Raw genomic sequence first — 14,331 nt, forward strand, 5'->3', positions numbered from 1 at the left:
CAGTGGCTACAAATGCAGGGTGCAGTTTAGAGCCTTTACACAGTGGTGGGTAAAACAGGGACAGGGAAGTCCTTAGCAAAGGTCTGTTTCAGCCTGTGACTGCATTGGCTCATGGTTGGGGGAAGGCACTGTGTGGGATGCGTTTTTTAAAGAAATCAGACAAAGGGACCATAGGCTGCTAGGACAGGTTTTTTGCCACATCTACCTGTTAAGCTAGAAATTCAATAGAGCAATGGGAATGCTAATTGATATGCAAAACAGGTCCAGGGTTCCTAGAAATGTCTAATGATCCACCAGTTCCTTGTGAAGGCAGAATTAAGACATGCACTAAACGAGATGGGAGTAAGAACACCAACCTTTTTGCTTGTCTTTTTTTTTTTTTTTTCTTTTCTTTTTAAAACCTACTTTGGGGAAACTTCACAGGTTTTATAATTAAAAAAAGAATGTTGCAATCAGCGGGGTTTGTCTTTCACACACTGGATATTTATTATTAGAAAATAGCTTTTATCAGCTGGCAGTATCAAACAATTCGAAAGGAGCCTGCTTCTCGCCGTAATTTTCTTTCCCTCCTTAATGAAATTTAAATAAACAGTTCACTGTAGGGAGAGTTGCCACACCTTTTTTCCCCTTTAAAAACGGAATAAATGAAGTTTAGTACAAAACATCCTCCAAATAGGCCTTGTTCTGTAGCCATTACGCTGTCCCCTTGAGTGAGAGAGAAGAAGGCAATGAAAAAGACCACTCAAGTTATCAAATTACCCCCAAAGAATCTACAGTAGAAACTGGGAAACGCATAAACTAACCCAAACCAAACTCATCCAAACCAAGAAACCAGTTGTAACGTTGGCTTTTTCGACTGTAATTATCATCTGACTTTAATATATATACTTATATATATATATATATATTTGAAATAGTAATAAAAAAGGAAGCATTGAATTGCATCTTTAGCAGGACAACCTTCCTCATATGTTAAAGAGGTGTTCAGAAAATCCCACATAGTATCTGCTAAATAAGCATGTTTGGCAGCTGAGCAAGTATCACGGGATTGCAGCATCCATGATTTGAAGTCAAACAGCATCTGCTCTCTTCCGGCCGAGTCCGTTGCTGGGGCGATGTGCTCACAAGGCTCAGGGTGTTCTGAGACCCACGGCTTAAGGAGGGGTTCGGGAGTGGCTCAGTGCATGGCCCCCGTGCGGAGACTTCCAAAACCCCAAACAACGAGCCAACCGACCAACCACACAAGCCTCAAACAATGGTCTCCTTAGAGTTCCTCTTGACAGAATGGGGGCCCAGCAGGGACTGCTGGTTAGAAGGTACGCTGACAGACTTTGGAATGAGGAGAATCACTCTCTGATTGGTCCGACGCCATTCGTTGTACAATCGACAGTGGTATCGAAATGACACCTGGGGTCAGGAGAGGAAAAAATAAGGGAAGGTTTCAGGTAAGCAGAAGCCGAGAATCAAACCAAGGAACAGAGAACGTCGTTTACAAAAACAGCTCTGAACAGCTGGCGGTGGTACAGCGGGGCGGGCCGCATGGGCAAAACGGCTCTTGCAAGTGGCTGAGGGTTGGGAGGTTGGGACCAACCAGAGAACACCCATGTGTGGGCACACGCAGGGCTCCCAGGGTGGCTTCCTCCATTCCCCATAATACTGGATAAAATTAGGATATGAAGAGGAAATGAGGTTCCTTTGGAGTCTGGATTTAGTTTTGGGGTAGTAGTGTTTGGGCCCCAAAGCGTCAGTTGTGAAGCAAGTTAGCCACAAGCAGTTGGGCAGAGTGGGTATAGTGCTAGCCCTCCCCGAGGTGTGGGATATGGCAATGTGTCTTTCTGGTCTTCAGGTTAAATGAGAGGGATGCTCATGTATCCTCCTGCAGGTTGGACTCTGCACAGTTCAATATTCAGACTAGCAAATGTACCCTTCGAATTGTGCCATGCACAACCTGTACAACTGTACTAGCTGGCCCTGATGGGTGAACTCCAACTGCTTGTAGCTACGGTGTTCTATGGCTTCCAGTGGGGATGCTTTGGCATGGGCGCCAGGTCCCTTGATAAATTCTTCTTGAGCCAGAGCCTGGGGTAGGTTCAACTTCCGTGGGCATCTGCAATGCCTTGTGCCTACCTCAGCATTGCATCGAGTGCTCTGTACCTTAGTGTATTTGTTTCTCTGTCTCCCTGCTCCAGAAGCATCTTGAGAGCATGGTTTCAGTTGTGTTCGCCTGTGTAAGCCTAGCACCTAGCACGCGCCTGGCACTTAGGAAGTTGCTCAGTAGAGTTTGCTGAGTGAATAAATATCCTATGCTTTCTGATTGCACCACTGCTTCAGATTCAAGCCTCTCTTATAGAATACACAACATTATAAGCAGTCAACTGATGGCCAATTGTGGCATAACTCCGCCGAAAAGTACTTGCTTCCCATGTAAATACACTGGAATGAGACACATCTGTGGTTTGTTTTGGAGAAGGCTAGCTTACAGCATTGATGGACTGCCCAGGCAGTTCAGAGTCTGTACTTTTGAAGATGCATAAACTGTCTTTAACACTGGGGGTAGGTTCCAGTTTGGGAGCATCCAGATGACGAGGTAGGTGCTGGGAAGGAAGATGCCCGTGAGCTTAGGCTGACAAATGACCCGGTATGGGCTGTTTAATAATCTGGGGTGGGCGGTTTGGGATGATCCCGGCACAGGATCTATGGTAATCAGAGGGCTGACCTATGGTTGGACCTCAGTGTTTCTCAAGCAGAGGAGAGCACAGGCCCTTGATCAGAAAGGGCTTACCAGTCGTCTGGCAGGATCATGAAATTCACGGCCGCTAGCTCAAATTTCTGAGGCTAGAAAGCAGATGCCACAGGCTGAGTGCCAGTGAGATTTGGATACGAAAATATAAGCTTCTCAACTCACACAGATGTGCTTTTCTCCAAAAGGCCCTGAACATGCCAAAGTGGATCAGGTTTTTTTTTTTTTTTCCTTAAGCTTGATTCTCATGTATCTATTCTGTCCTGCTGCTGCTTGGTGCTACTCATGAATGTGAGAGAGGTAGGCTGGAAAGCCCGCTGCTCGGGGCTAAGAGCAGGGACAGAGGAGAATGCAGACAAGTACTTAACAAAGAGCTTTGGCAGTCCTGGAAGTCGGGAATCTGGAAATACTATAGCAAAGCTGGGTTTCCAATCAAGAGACCTTTCTTCTGGGGGTGCCTGGGTGGCTCAGTCTGCTGTGTGTCCTACTAGTGATTTTCGCTCGGGTCATGATCTCACGGTTTGTGAGTCTGACGTCGGGGTGGGAGCAGGTAGGGGGGCAGTGGGATCTCTCTCCCTCTCTGCCCCTCCCCCGCTCATTCTCGCATGCACACTCACCCTCGCGCTCTCTCTCTCTCTCAAAATAAATAAACAAAAAAGAGACCCGAGGTGCCTGGGTGGCTCAGTCGGTTAAACATCCGAGTCTTGGTTTCGACCCATGGGTTCGTGAGTTCAAGCCCCATGTTGGGCTCTGTGCTGATGGCAGGGAGCCTGCTTGGGATTCTCTCTCTCTCTCTCTCTCTCTCTCTCTCTCTCTCTCTCTCTGTGTTTCTCTCTCTGTTCCTCCCCTGCTTATGCTGTCCCTGTCTCTCTCAAAAATAAATAAACTTAAAAAACAAAAGAGACCCTTCTGTATGTTAAAGAGCCGTGCATGCTGGACCTCAGTAAGCAGAGAAATAGCTGTGGGCGTCTGCAGATAGCTCCTTTTCTGATGCTGGGAGCAGACCCTGGGCTCTCGGGCCAGGCACCCCAGGCTTGAATCCCATCCTCTGCCTAGCGGCTCCACATTTGGGAGGGTTGCTTACCATCCCCAAGCTTGAGTTTCCTCAGCTGCAAAATGTGAATGGTGGTATCTCAGAGTGCACAGAAAGCACTTAGCACAGTGCCTCACGTGCGCTAGTGTTCTCGGCCTGTTATTTTTGATGTGTTAAATATGGAAAGGAAGACGGTTTTGTGACGCTCCTTCTTAGACACAGGGGAACTGGGGGAAAAAGAGAAAAACAGGGCTGTTTCCCTTGCTCTCAATGTGGCGGGGGGTCAGCAGCAGGTTGCATCACCTGGGAGCTTGTTAGAACATCAGAATTTTGGGTTCCACCCAGACCTAAGGAATCAGAGCGTGCATTTTAACAAGATCCCTAGGTGATTCACAGATACATTCCAGCCTGAGAAGCACTGCTTCAGGCGACCCAGGAGTCAACAACTTAGCAGTTCTCCTGGTGCCTTGGCCAGGAGGTACAAAAATCAGCCCGCTTGTTGAGACAAACGAATGAGATCTTATTATGCATTAATCTATCTTCATTGCCGTTAACCATCACAGTCTGCAGGCAAATTCAATCAATAAGAAGAAAGCATCATATAAAGATGACTTCTTATCGGGGGACAGTAAAATAGATTGGGGCATGATGCAGACGGGGCCTTGGGTTTGCGCTTGCCCTGGGTTCATGCTGAGCCTGGACCAAGAGCTCCAAGACGCCCCCTCCCTGCAGTGGGGCAGAATAGGAAGAAGGGAGGTTTGCTTTAGAGAAAAAAAACAGGCAGTGACGGAAAAATAAACAACACAAACCAAAAAGAAGCTGTGGCAACTGTAACATTAGGAACTTCGTTTAGATATTTCTTAAATGTGTGAGTTTTTAATTTTTTATTTTGAGAGAGAGAAAATCCCAAGCAGGCTCTGCCCTGTCAGCATGGAGCCTGACTGGGGGCTCCATCCCATGAACTGCGAGATCATAACCTGAGCCTACATCGTAAGTCGGATGCTTAACCAACTGAGCCACCCAGGCGGCCCAAATGTCTGAGGTTTTAAGGGGAAAGGAGGAAGCAAGAGCACAGGGCCACTATTCTAAAAATACTGTTCCTTTTGGGGTGGGTTTCTTAAGGTGTATTCATTTCTTTGTCCAAAGGGTATTTATTAACCTGTTGTGGACCAGATCCTGCGAAGCGCTGTGGTCACAGACTGGGCAAGGAGGGCTAGAATACATCAGCATCCACCTCTCCCTGTCAGAGAGGGGACAGGCTGTTACCTAAGGTCTACTGTAACGTCACGGCAGGGTTTGGGAAATCTCGTTACGGATTTTTTATTCTGCCCTTTCTCTCCAGAGGTTTTGGCGTGATTGAGGCTTGCTGATGGGGCCAGGGCCTTGTAAGTCACCTTCCCAGAAACGGACTGCCGCTCCCTGAACTCTGGCTGTACCGCGGAGGTGGGCTGTGTGAGCAAATGGGATGCGGAGCAGGACTGGGCACGGGGTCACATTCAACCCCCTCAGGCTACCGTAGGCTATTTGGGCTGCGGCTCAGCCAGCCGGCAGTGACCCTTGTTGGACAATGTCCTACAGAAGGTTTCCCCGTGTTATAAGGAGAATTCAAATGACTACCCCATCGGGCTGGGAGCAAGCCAGAGGAGACAGATCACTCATTCATTCCATTCTGTGCCTTAACCGGTTTCTGTGCTGAGTGCTGGTTCCATCAGGGACGCGGTGAGCTGAGGGGCTTCCCCCGGGTCACAGCACCGCCCCCCCTGCCCCCCTGCTCCCCACCTCTCAACGGGAGCTAATTATAAGTGCCACCCTGGATGTCTTCCTAACGCTGAGCGTGGACTCAGCTCTCATCCGGCTTTTGACTATGCATGGAGCTCAAGTGGTTTGTGATGTGGGCAGTGACGTTTCTGGGGCACCTCTCCCCGGGATCTCGGCGGAGATGGTTCGCGCCCTGGACTCCGGGGTCCCTGGTACGGGTTTCCGCACGGCAGGTTCCAGAAGGCCCAGCTCCCCTGAGTTGCGCCAGATCTGCGCACAGACTGCAGAGGCAGGCCGGCTGAGTCTGAGATGGTGGGGAGGCTGTGTGTCCCCCTTCGCTGCGCCCGCGAGGCCCTTTCAGGAAGGCTCCTCTGAGCAGCCGGGCTGGGACTGACACTGTGTTTGTTTACCTAAGACATTTTCACAGCATATTCTCCCGAAGCCTGACAGCTTGTTTACAATGGGTTTCTGCCGGAGGGCACTTTCCACGTGCTGTCAGCTCCTGACTTACGGCTCCTGCCAGGGCTGCTGGGTGCAGCATTTATCAGGGAGGGAGTTAGTCTAGATTCAGTAACTACTGTCGCGGGGCATCGCGGTTTCCGCACCAGTCAAAGGGGAGAAAGCCTTTCTTTCCCTCCAAACGCTTTGCATCTTGTAGACGGCTGGGCATGCAGAGGAAGAAAGCCCCGTGCCTGTTCTGGGTGCTCTGATAAATGTTCCCGAAGTTTCCGCGCCTAATCATCACAGCAGCGGGACCCAGGGGCTGTCGCCTGCTCTTCCACCTTTTTGCATAAGGCTGGTCAGAGAGGTTAAGTACTCTGTTCAGAGTTACACAGCTATTAGGATGTAAATCTTGGGTCCAACCACAGGGCCTTTGGATTCTAAATGCATATGTGCTCTTACCATGCAGCACTGCCTCTTGGAAACATTTCTGGAATAGAATATGTTCTCATTCTCCTGAAAGAGCCCTTGCTAGGTACCTTTCCCACCCAATCCCCTCTTTCATCTAAGATGGGTCGCATCTGCATTCCCCTAGGAAAACTTTTCCTTTCCTTTCCTTTCTTCCTCCTCCACCCTTCTTTTCCTCTTTCGTAGCGGGAGTGGGAGCTGGTGGGGCCGGGTTTGGAAGGCAGAGCAAAGGAGCAAGTGTGAGCAGGCGCTAGAAGCTTCCACATGCTGACACACTGTGCTACGGGATATGAGAGTGGTACACTCTGGACAGGAAATACATATTAAATATCAATGGAACGTGTTCAGATTAGAAATGAGCAGGCACAGGAGAGTAATGCCAGGAAGCAGGGGGCCTGGTTTCTGAAACTGTTGTAGAGGCTAGTGACGCTCTTCTCTGCGGGTCCCAGAGGGAAACATAAAGCGTGAGATCAATGCCGTGCCAACTGGTGCCCAAGCCATCAACTCACTTCATGAGTTCAGTGAACGGAAAGAACAGAGATGTTTAAGAATTCTTCCTCATGTACAGCAGGCACACTTATTGGGAACTGGTTTTCTTTGGTGGCGGCTTCTCAGCTAGATAAATGAGTGTTTTTATGGGCAGCAGAGTCAATATCCCGACACAGAGAATAATCATCAGGCAAAGTGCAGCCCCACGTCCAACAAAGACTTGAGGCTGCGTCAGGAAGTAAGAAGAAAATAACCAGCAGGAGGATTCATGATGTGCGCAGGCAGTGACAGCAACGGTGGCCGAATGCATCATTCATAATACACTACAATCCCAGCAAAAGTGAGGAACATAAACCAGAGAAAGGAAACGCCATGCCTCATAACGGATGGAGTCCTAGAACGCTGGAGGGGAGAAATGTCTGGGGTGTGTGTGTTTGACTGATGGGCTCTCAGAAGCTGGGGCTTTTTCTTTACTTGATCTGCTCTTCCCAGCAGCACACCTACGCGTACACACACACACACACGCACACACGTGGTAATAAATCGCATCAGACTCTCTCACCAGCACCTGCAGGTCTGTCTCCCACGGGGCAGATAGGACATGTGACGGACAAGAGGGAAGTCTGCGCCAGCCTTGGGGCAGCCAGCTCCAGCTGCTCTGACCCCCCCCCCCCCCCCCCGGACGGTGGGCCATACTTACTAGTGTCCAAAAGAGGTAAATAGTGAAGAGTGCGACAGTGAGTGCAATCAGTCCGACGGCCTCCAGCCGACTGCTAAAGTGCAGGTGGTCCACAGCGCCCCGCAGGCAGAGCCAGCCCGAGATGGTGGCCAGTGGAGTTATGAACAAGAAGCACACCATGTCTCCAAACAGAGTCCGCTTCTCATGCTGGGGGCCTGGGTTTCTGAGCCACTGGCGGGGAAAAGGGAGGAGAGAGAAGAGAAAAGCAAGGTCACGGTTAAATGCCAGGATGGCATGGAGATACACTACCCGCAAGCTGTCTTCTTCAGGAAACTGGGAACGGGCACTTCTGACCCATGCTGAGATCACAAGGCAGCATTAAGGGCTCATTCCCAGGCCCCGCCTCACCGGATTATAGTGACTATGGTGATAATTTAACGTGACAATAGTGATGATGATAAAAACAATAATTTGAACAGTGTCCTTGCTGTCGATGGCCTGCTGTTTCTGAAACGATGGTTATCATTTTAAATAGCAACCCCATGGGAAGGTAGAGAGGATGTTATTTCTGGAAGGTAATAGCTGAGATAGAAAAAGTGCTGTCATGTGGCCAAAGCCTTCCAGGATCTTGGCTCTGGGAGATGTCTACAGGAAAGGGTTAACTCAGCAGGCCGGGGTGGCTCAAATTGTGCATGTTCCCCTGAAAGACCCGTTTTCAAGATTGGCTCTTCAGAAATGAGCTCTGAGTCCTGGCAATATTTTGCCTTTTACGAGTGTCTTTGTTTGCCTGAGGCCTTGGGCCATATGGTAAGAGTATAATGAAATAGTTTATGCCAACAGCGTGATGTATGCTGAACACCTATGTTCGCTGTGGGCGCTGGAATATGAGCAGCTGAGGTCAGTCGTGCAGGCGCTGAATGCCTATGTGACCGACCCCAATAAACACCCTGGACACCAAGGCTTGGGTTGATAACGCTTGGTATGTGTTGTCACAAATTGTTGCTGGAAAAATTAAGCAGATTTGTGTGACATTACTGAGAGGGGACACCTGGGAAGTCGCACCTGGTTTCTTCTGAACTTCACCCCGTCCATTCACCCTTTCCTTCTGCTGATTTTAGTTGGTGTCCTTTTGCTGTAATAAATTGTAACCATGAGTCAAAGAGCTTTTCTGATTCCTGTGAGTCCTTCTACTCAATCATGGAGGCTGATGGTGGTTTTGGGGATCCCCCACAGAGTGAGACTCATGTGACTCATGTGACTCCATGAACTGAGGGATGCCCCTCCTTGTTAGGACCCTGGACCTCCTCCTTAGGGTGCTCCCTGACGTTTTAATTGGGTTGCCCTCTTGACTGAGTCAACCCCAAAAAAGGGTGGGCAAAACTTTGTGGTTGTTGAAAGACCAGAGAGGAGAATTCCTACAGGAGGGGAACAGAGTTGCTGTCCCACTTGGGGAATTGCTGAATGCCTGCTGAAATGTTCTCCATAATCCATTCTGGGAAAAGTCATGCTTACGTATGGGTGTCGGTGCACGACAGTAATGAGGTCAGGTGGCTTTTCTTCAGATTGGCATTGAAACATGTCTCCAAATACCCCTGCCTCACTACCCCATGTAGTAGTGGCTGTGCCCAAAGGGTCCAGAGGAGGGGGGGTTGAGCACAGTTGGGGGTGGGAGTGGCAAGAGACGCAGGCCGAGTCTGTTTTCCATCTTGTTTCCTAAACGAACGGGTGCTTAGCTGTGCCGTGGGCTGGCCCCCAAATGGAAGCACTGTGGGCTGCTGAGCACACATTCCAAATGGCCAGGGCTGCAGTTCCCACAAAAACATTGGTGGGAGTGAAAGCATCATGACAGGGGATATGAGAGTAGATGGTGCACAGTGGAGAGTAAAGGGATGGCCATGGTCAAGCAGGAGGAAGAGACAGAGGAAGCAAGGTGAGGACAGAGCAATGGAAGGGCCAGCAAAAGCTTCAGGGAGTGACCAGAGGAGATGGGTGGCAGGGAGAGATGGTAAAAGGCAAGTAAGAGCTTTTCTGAAAGGTACCCTTTCCTTGAGTGTTTGCCTGGGGCCAATATTAAACGACCCACAGTGCCCAACATACCAGTTTCCAGGGACAACCCACCTTACCATCGTGCTCAGATGCTGAAAGAAGTCAACCTCAGCTCAGTAATGAGGAGGCAACTTGTCTGTGAATATAAATACTGCATTATAAAAAATTTCACATAAATCCCTAAGTGATCAAGTGCGAATGATGCTGACCCTGCTGCCTGTTGTCATGTTACCTTACACATCTCAGCAGCTTCAGAAAAATTCAAAGAGCTCTTATTAATTAACATTTTCTTGCCTAAACACTGGGAATATCGATTGCTGTGAGGTGGAAAGGAGAAATCAGGTACGATTATCCTAATTTTATGGAGGCTCAGTGAGGTTAAATGATCGCTCCAGGTGATTCGGAGGTCAAACTGAGGAGAGGACTCGCATCGCTCCCCTCTTGCTCAGGTGTCCTATCAGTAAAATACTCGAAAAATATTAAAATTGCAAGACAGGCAGAAATCCAGATCCTTAAACAATTTTGCTCGAATCGCAGCAACCTGATTCCCCTTGCAGATTTTCCCTGGAAGCAGATCTGGAAGCCTGGCCTCCCTTGCTGGAACATAGGAAATTCTCAGTAAATATGCAACAGATGTTCACAGACAAGCCGACCTCACTGGCAAAGACTTTCCTCAATTTCTGCTGCTTGGGAATTCGGAATGCATTTTATGAAAATTAATTTAGAATTTTACTTATCTATGTGGCCCTTAACATGACCCAGTGAAATGACTCAGGTGTGGAAGGAGGTAATTACAAATCACTAGTTATCTCTGTCTGGTGTAAGATAAATTACAAAGGCAAGATTATTATTACTAATGCTGGTTCCTGGTTTCTCAGTTTCTAGTTGTGCTCTGAGTTTCTATATTCTTTTTTTTAGATGTTTATTTATTTGGAGAGAGAGAGAGAGAGAGAGAGAGAGAGATAAGAACGAGTGTTGGCAGGGGAGGGGTAGAGGGAGAAGGAGAAAGAATCCCAAGCAGGCTCCATGCTCACCACGGAGTCCAGCATGGGGCTCGATTCCACGACTGTGAGATCATGACCTGAGCCAAAATCAAGAGTCAGCTGTTTAATTTACAAAACCACCCAGGCGCTGGTGATTTTCTATATTCTTGAAAAATTTTCAGGCCTTTTTATATATACATTATCACCCAAAATCTGGACTCTGCATATTATTAGCTATAAATACATATGTGTGTTTATAAATGTATATATATATGTATATAATATATATGTGTATGTATTGTATGTATACATATAATATATACATATATATGTGTGTTTATAAATGTATGTATATAAATATATATTTATAGTTAATGTGCAGAATCCAGACCATGAGTCATATAAATTTGCTCAACTTTTTATGTTGTTTGTTGCTGGGTCATATTTAAGTATGAAGTTGTTTTTCTTTTTTCTTTTCTTTTTTAAAGTAAGCTCTGTGCCCAGCTTGAGGCTCGAACTCATGACCCTGAGATCAAGAGCTGAATGCTGTACCAACTGAGCCAGCCAAGTGCCCAGGTATGAAGCTACACCCTAGGTAGCGTTATATCAAAATCGGTGACTTCTTCAGAATCCCAGGTGTCATTTATGTTTTACACAAATGTTAAGTCCCATGAACAGGACCACTGGTAGTATCTGTTGCTGAGAAAAACCCTACCCTCTGCCACAGTAAGAATGTCTGTCAAAGCCTCCAAGTTGGTCGATAACAGGATATTTATACAAGCAGAGATTATAACCGAGAAAATCTGATTACACCTCAAATTTCCAGCAAGAGGGGGGATGTCTAAATAAATTAGGAAAACAAAATAAATTATGGAATTTACTTAGAGCAGAATACCATCGAGTAATTTCAAATGATAATGCGCATTTTATATTTCCTGACATGATGTACTGCTGAGCGAGAAGAGTTCTACTGGACAGAATGTGTAGTAAGATCCTGTATATATGATGAGATAGTTACATACACACAGACATTTACACCTACCAAGATGTAGTGGATTTACACAGACAAAGACCAGAATGATACCCAGCAAGATAGTGGCTATTCTTGGTGTTGGAATCATGAATGGCCTTTAATTTTTTTCACTTTGTATGTATTCTCTAAAATGAACATGGATTCGCCATGTAGCTACACATGTATGTATTAGTTGTGTACGAAACCTTGGGAAAGAGAGAGGGGGACCCTGAGTGAGAGACAGGGAGAGAAGAGGGAGGGAGCTGTCCAGCTAGTGCTTAGCAAACTATAGCAGTAAAAAAATAAAAAGAAAAATAAATAAATAGTACTGACAGATGTTTGGGGCAAGCTCAGTGCTAGAAATCCGAGTTTATTATGCATTATCTCCCTGAGTCCTTGCAATAACTCTCTGAAGCATGTGCTAACATCATCCCCATTTTAGAGATGCCGACACTGGGGAACAAAGAATAACTGACCTAAGGGTGGACAGCAAGTAGGTGGCCGAGGCAGGATTCAAACCAGCCTCACTTTGCTGTTCCTTGATTTCCATGCTTACATTTTCTTTCTGCACCGAATGGCACTTGTGTGTATGTGTGTGTGCACGCGCAGTCACTAGATTTTTTGCAGGCTTTCAGCGAGGTGGGATATGGTAAATCCTGCCATTTTACTGTTTTATCAGGTAGGTGAAGGACTGGCTGGCCAGGATGGTATCGTGGTAACTTTATAAAATATTCTCAGGCTACTATTCCGTTCTATGTGAATTCTCTTACCAGATCACAATGCGGTCCAATCTGTGGGCATTGAATCACAGCTTCACTTTGGCATAATTCGTAACAGACAAAGGGTTGATCTCAATTATTGTTCACTGTGGTTTTTTGCTCCTCTGTGTCTCCTGCCTCTCTAATCAGTTATACATATTATACACAGAATATTAAACCTATTCTGTAGCAGTATCTTCATTTCCCAAACATTTAATAAAAGAGCAGGCTTCGGCAGAATGGCAGGTTTGTTTGTGTGTCTGTGTTGCCACCCGACCTGACCTGAGGTGGACCCTTTAGAACACTGGCATCTCGCACGTTCAGCGTTTACAATGCTAAATCAATGACAGGAGCTTATGTTGACTCACACCTTGTGAAATGCAGAGCACTCTCTTATATGCCACATGAAGTAATTGCTTTACTCTCCGATAATCTTTGAAGGCGGTGCCACTACACCACCGTTTTACCGATAGGGAAACTGAGGCACAGAGAAGATTGGTGTTGGCTCTGGTCCATGTACTCTAGCTCTAAAGACTGTGCTCCAAAACAATCTGTTCTGTCATCATTCTTTTTTTATTTTTTTTTTTAATGTTTATTTCTGAGAGAGAGAAAGAAAGAGAGAGACAGCATGAGCATGAGCGGGGGCGGAGCAGAGAGAGGGAGACACAGAATCCGAAGCAGGCTCCAGGCTCAGAGCTGTCAACACAGAGCCCGATGCGGGGCTCGAACCCACAGACCGCGAGATCATGACCCAAGCCGAAGTCGGACGCTTAACTGACTGAGCCACCCAGGCGCCCCTCCGTCATCATTCTTGAAGAGGCTTTAGATTAACATTGGTCTTCTGCTTATACTTGGGGGTTAGCTGTGGCCAATGTTTGAGAATACTAATTTATTTGGCATCTCTCACCTGGCCAGCTCACCTCCTTGGCCTCCAGGGGATCTGTCGGCAACCTGGGCACCCTTCCGGCCTTCTGTTCTCTGCTTCCATCAGAAACGTAAAGCAGGGAGACTGCGCCATTAAAAGCCCTGGCACTGAGCTGCCTATTTTTCTGTGGCGATCTCATTCCAATTGCTAACTCGTTCCTGAACCCGGAGATTGATCTGCTCTTGGAAATATGTACAAAAACCAACCACTCAACCAACCATCTAAACAAAACAGAACCCCCCCGCCCCGCCCCATGGTAATCAGCACTGTAGGGCCATAGACAGCAGAGGGAATGAAAGTATCATTCCACCGGTGACACAGCATCACTCACTGGCCGTAAGTGTACATCCAAGGTGAGCCGGGCACCAGTGATTCCTTTCAAGGTGGAGTAACTGTGGGTTCGGATATAATTACAGTGTCAATTTGTTAAATCCCTTCCTGGGGAGTAGGGGCAAAGGGGGTGCAGTGCTATAGGACATTAGATTCTGCCTCCCAGCCTCCGAGTTAATCGGCTTAAATCCTCAAGGTAGATAGGACAGCCTGCAGGTCAGTTTGTACTAGAACCAGATTACACTCTGGTGGCTAATAGCTCTGATCGATTACAGCCTTCCCCATGAATCTCCTTAATGAGAAACCATCACGAGAATGGGAGAAACTGATAGAAGGGATAACAACTGATAGGACCACCACAAATTTATGGAGAGGAAAAAGAAAAAGAAGGCATGGTCTCACAATGTTGTCTCATGTGGGTTTATCTGCTTGAGTGTCTCTTGTTAATATGACACTTGGCAGAGTTATTAACCAAGGGCTTACCTTCCTTGGGATGGGTCTTATTTTTGAAGCCCAACTCATTTTACACTAAGCTGTCTTGCTTGCCTGGGGAGCGGCGAAGTGGAAGGGGCAGTGCTGTGATTAGACGGTAGGTGATGGGTCCTTCCCATGATTTAGAAATGACCGTGAAACATGAAAACCATGCATTTCAGTTAATGGAGGCACAAA

General features: G+C 47.3%; 1 protein-coding gene and 1 long non-coding RNA gene across 6 annotated transcripts in view; one reads left to right on the forward strand and one right to left on the reverse strand.

Annotated features, from left to right (window-relative positions):
- Nucleotides 1-461: 461 nt before the first annotated feature.
- The window catches only part of MARCHF3 (membrane associated ring-CH-type finger 3), a 151,867-nt gene continuing 137,997 nt past the window's right edge, over nt 462-14,331 (reverse strand). For both annotated transcript variants that reach the window (XM_003980726.6, XM_045058472.1), the window contains exons 4-5: nt 7,630-7,839; nt 462-1,407 (exon numbers count right to left, since the gene is read on the reverse strand). In XM_003980726.6, the coding sequence (XP_003980775.1) occupies nt 1,249-1,407; nt 7,630-7,839 (369 nt within the window). In that variant the 3' untranslated portion in view covers nt 462-1,248. The remainder of the gene's footprint in view (nt 1,408-7,629; nt 7,840-14,331) is intronic.
- LOC102900144 overlaps nt 10,939-14,331 on the forward strand; it is a 135,824-nt gene continuing 132,431 nt past the window's right edge. Inside the window, exon 1 of one of the 4 annotated variants that reach the window (XR_006598571.1) lies at nt 10,939-11,213. This is a non-coding gene — a long non-coding RNA (uncharacterized LOC102900144). The remainder of the gene's footprint in view (nt 11,214-14,331) is intronic. The other 3 variants (XR_006598559.1, XR_006598550.1, XR_006598565.1) reach the window with 3 other exon arrangements.

Source organism: Felis catus, chromosome A1 (assembly GCF_018350175.1).
Source record: "Felis catus isolate Fca126 chromosome A1, F.catus_Fca126_mat1.0, whole genome shotgun sequence".
Classification (NCBI taxonomy): domain Eukaryota; kingdom Metazoa; phylum Chordata; class Mammalia; order Carnivora; family Felidae; genus Felis; species Felis catus.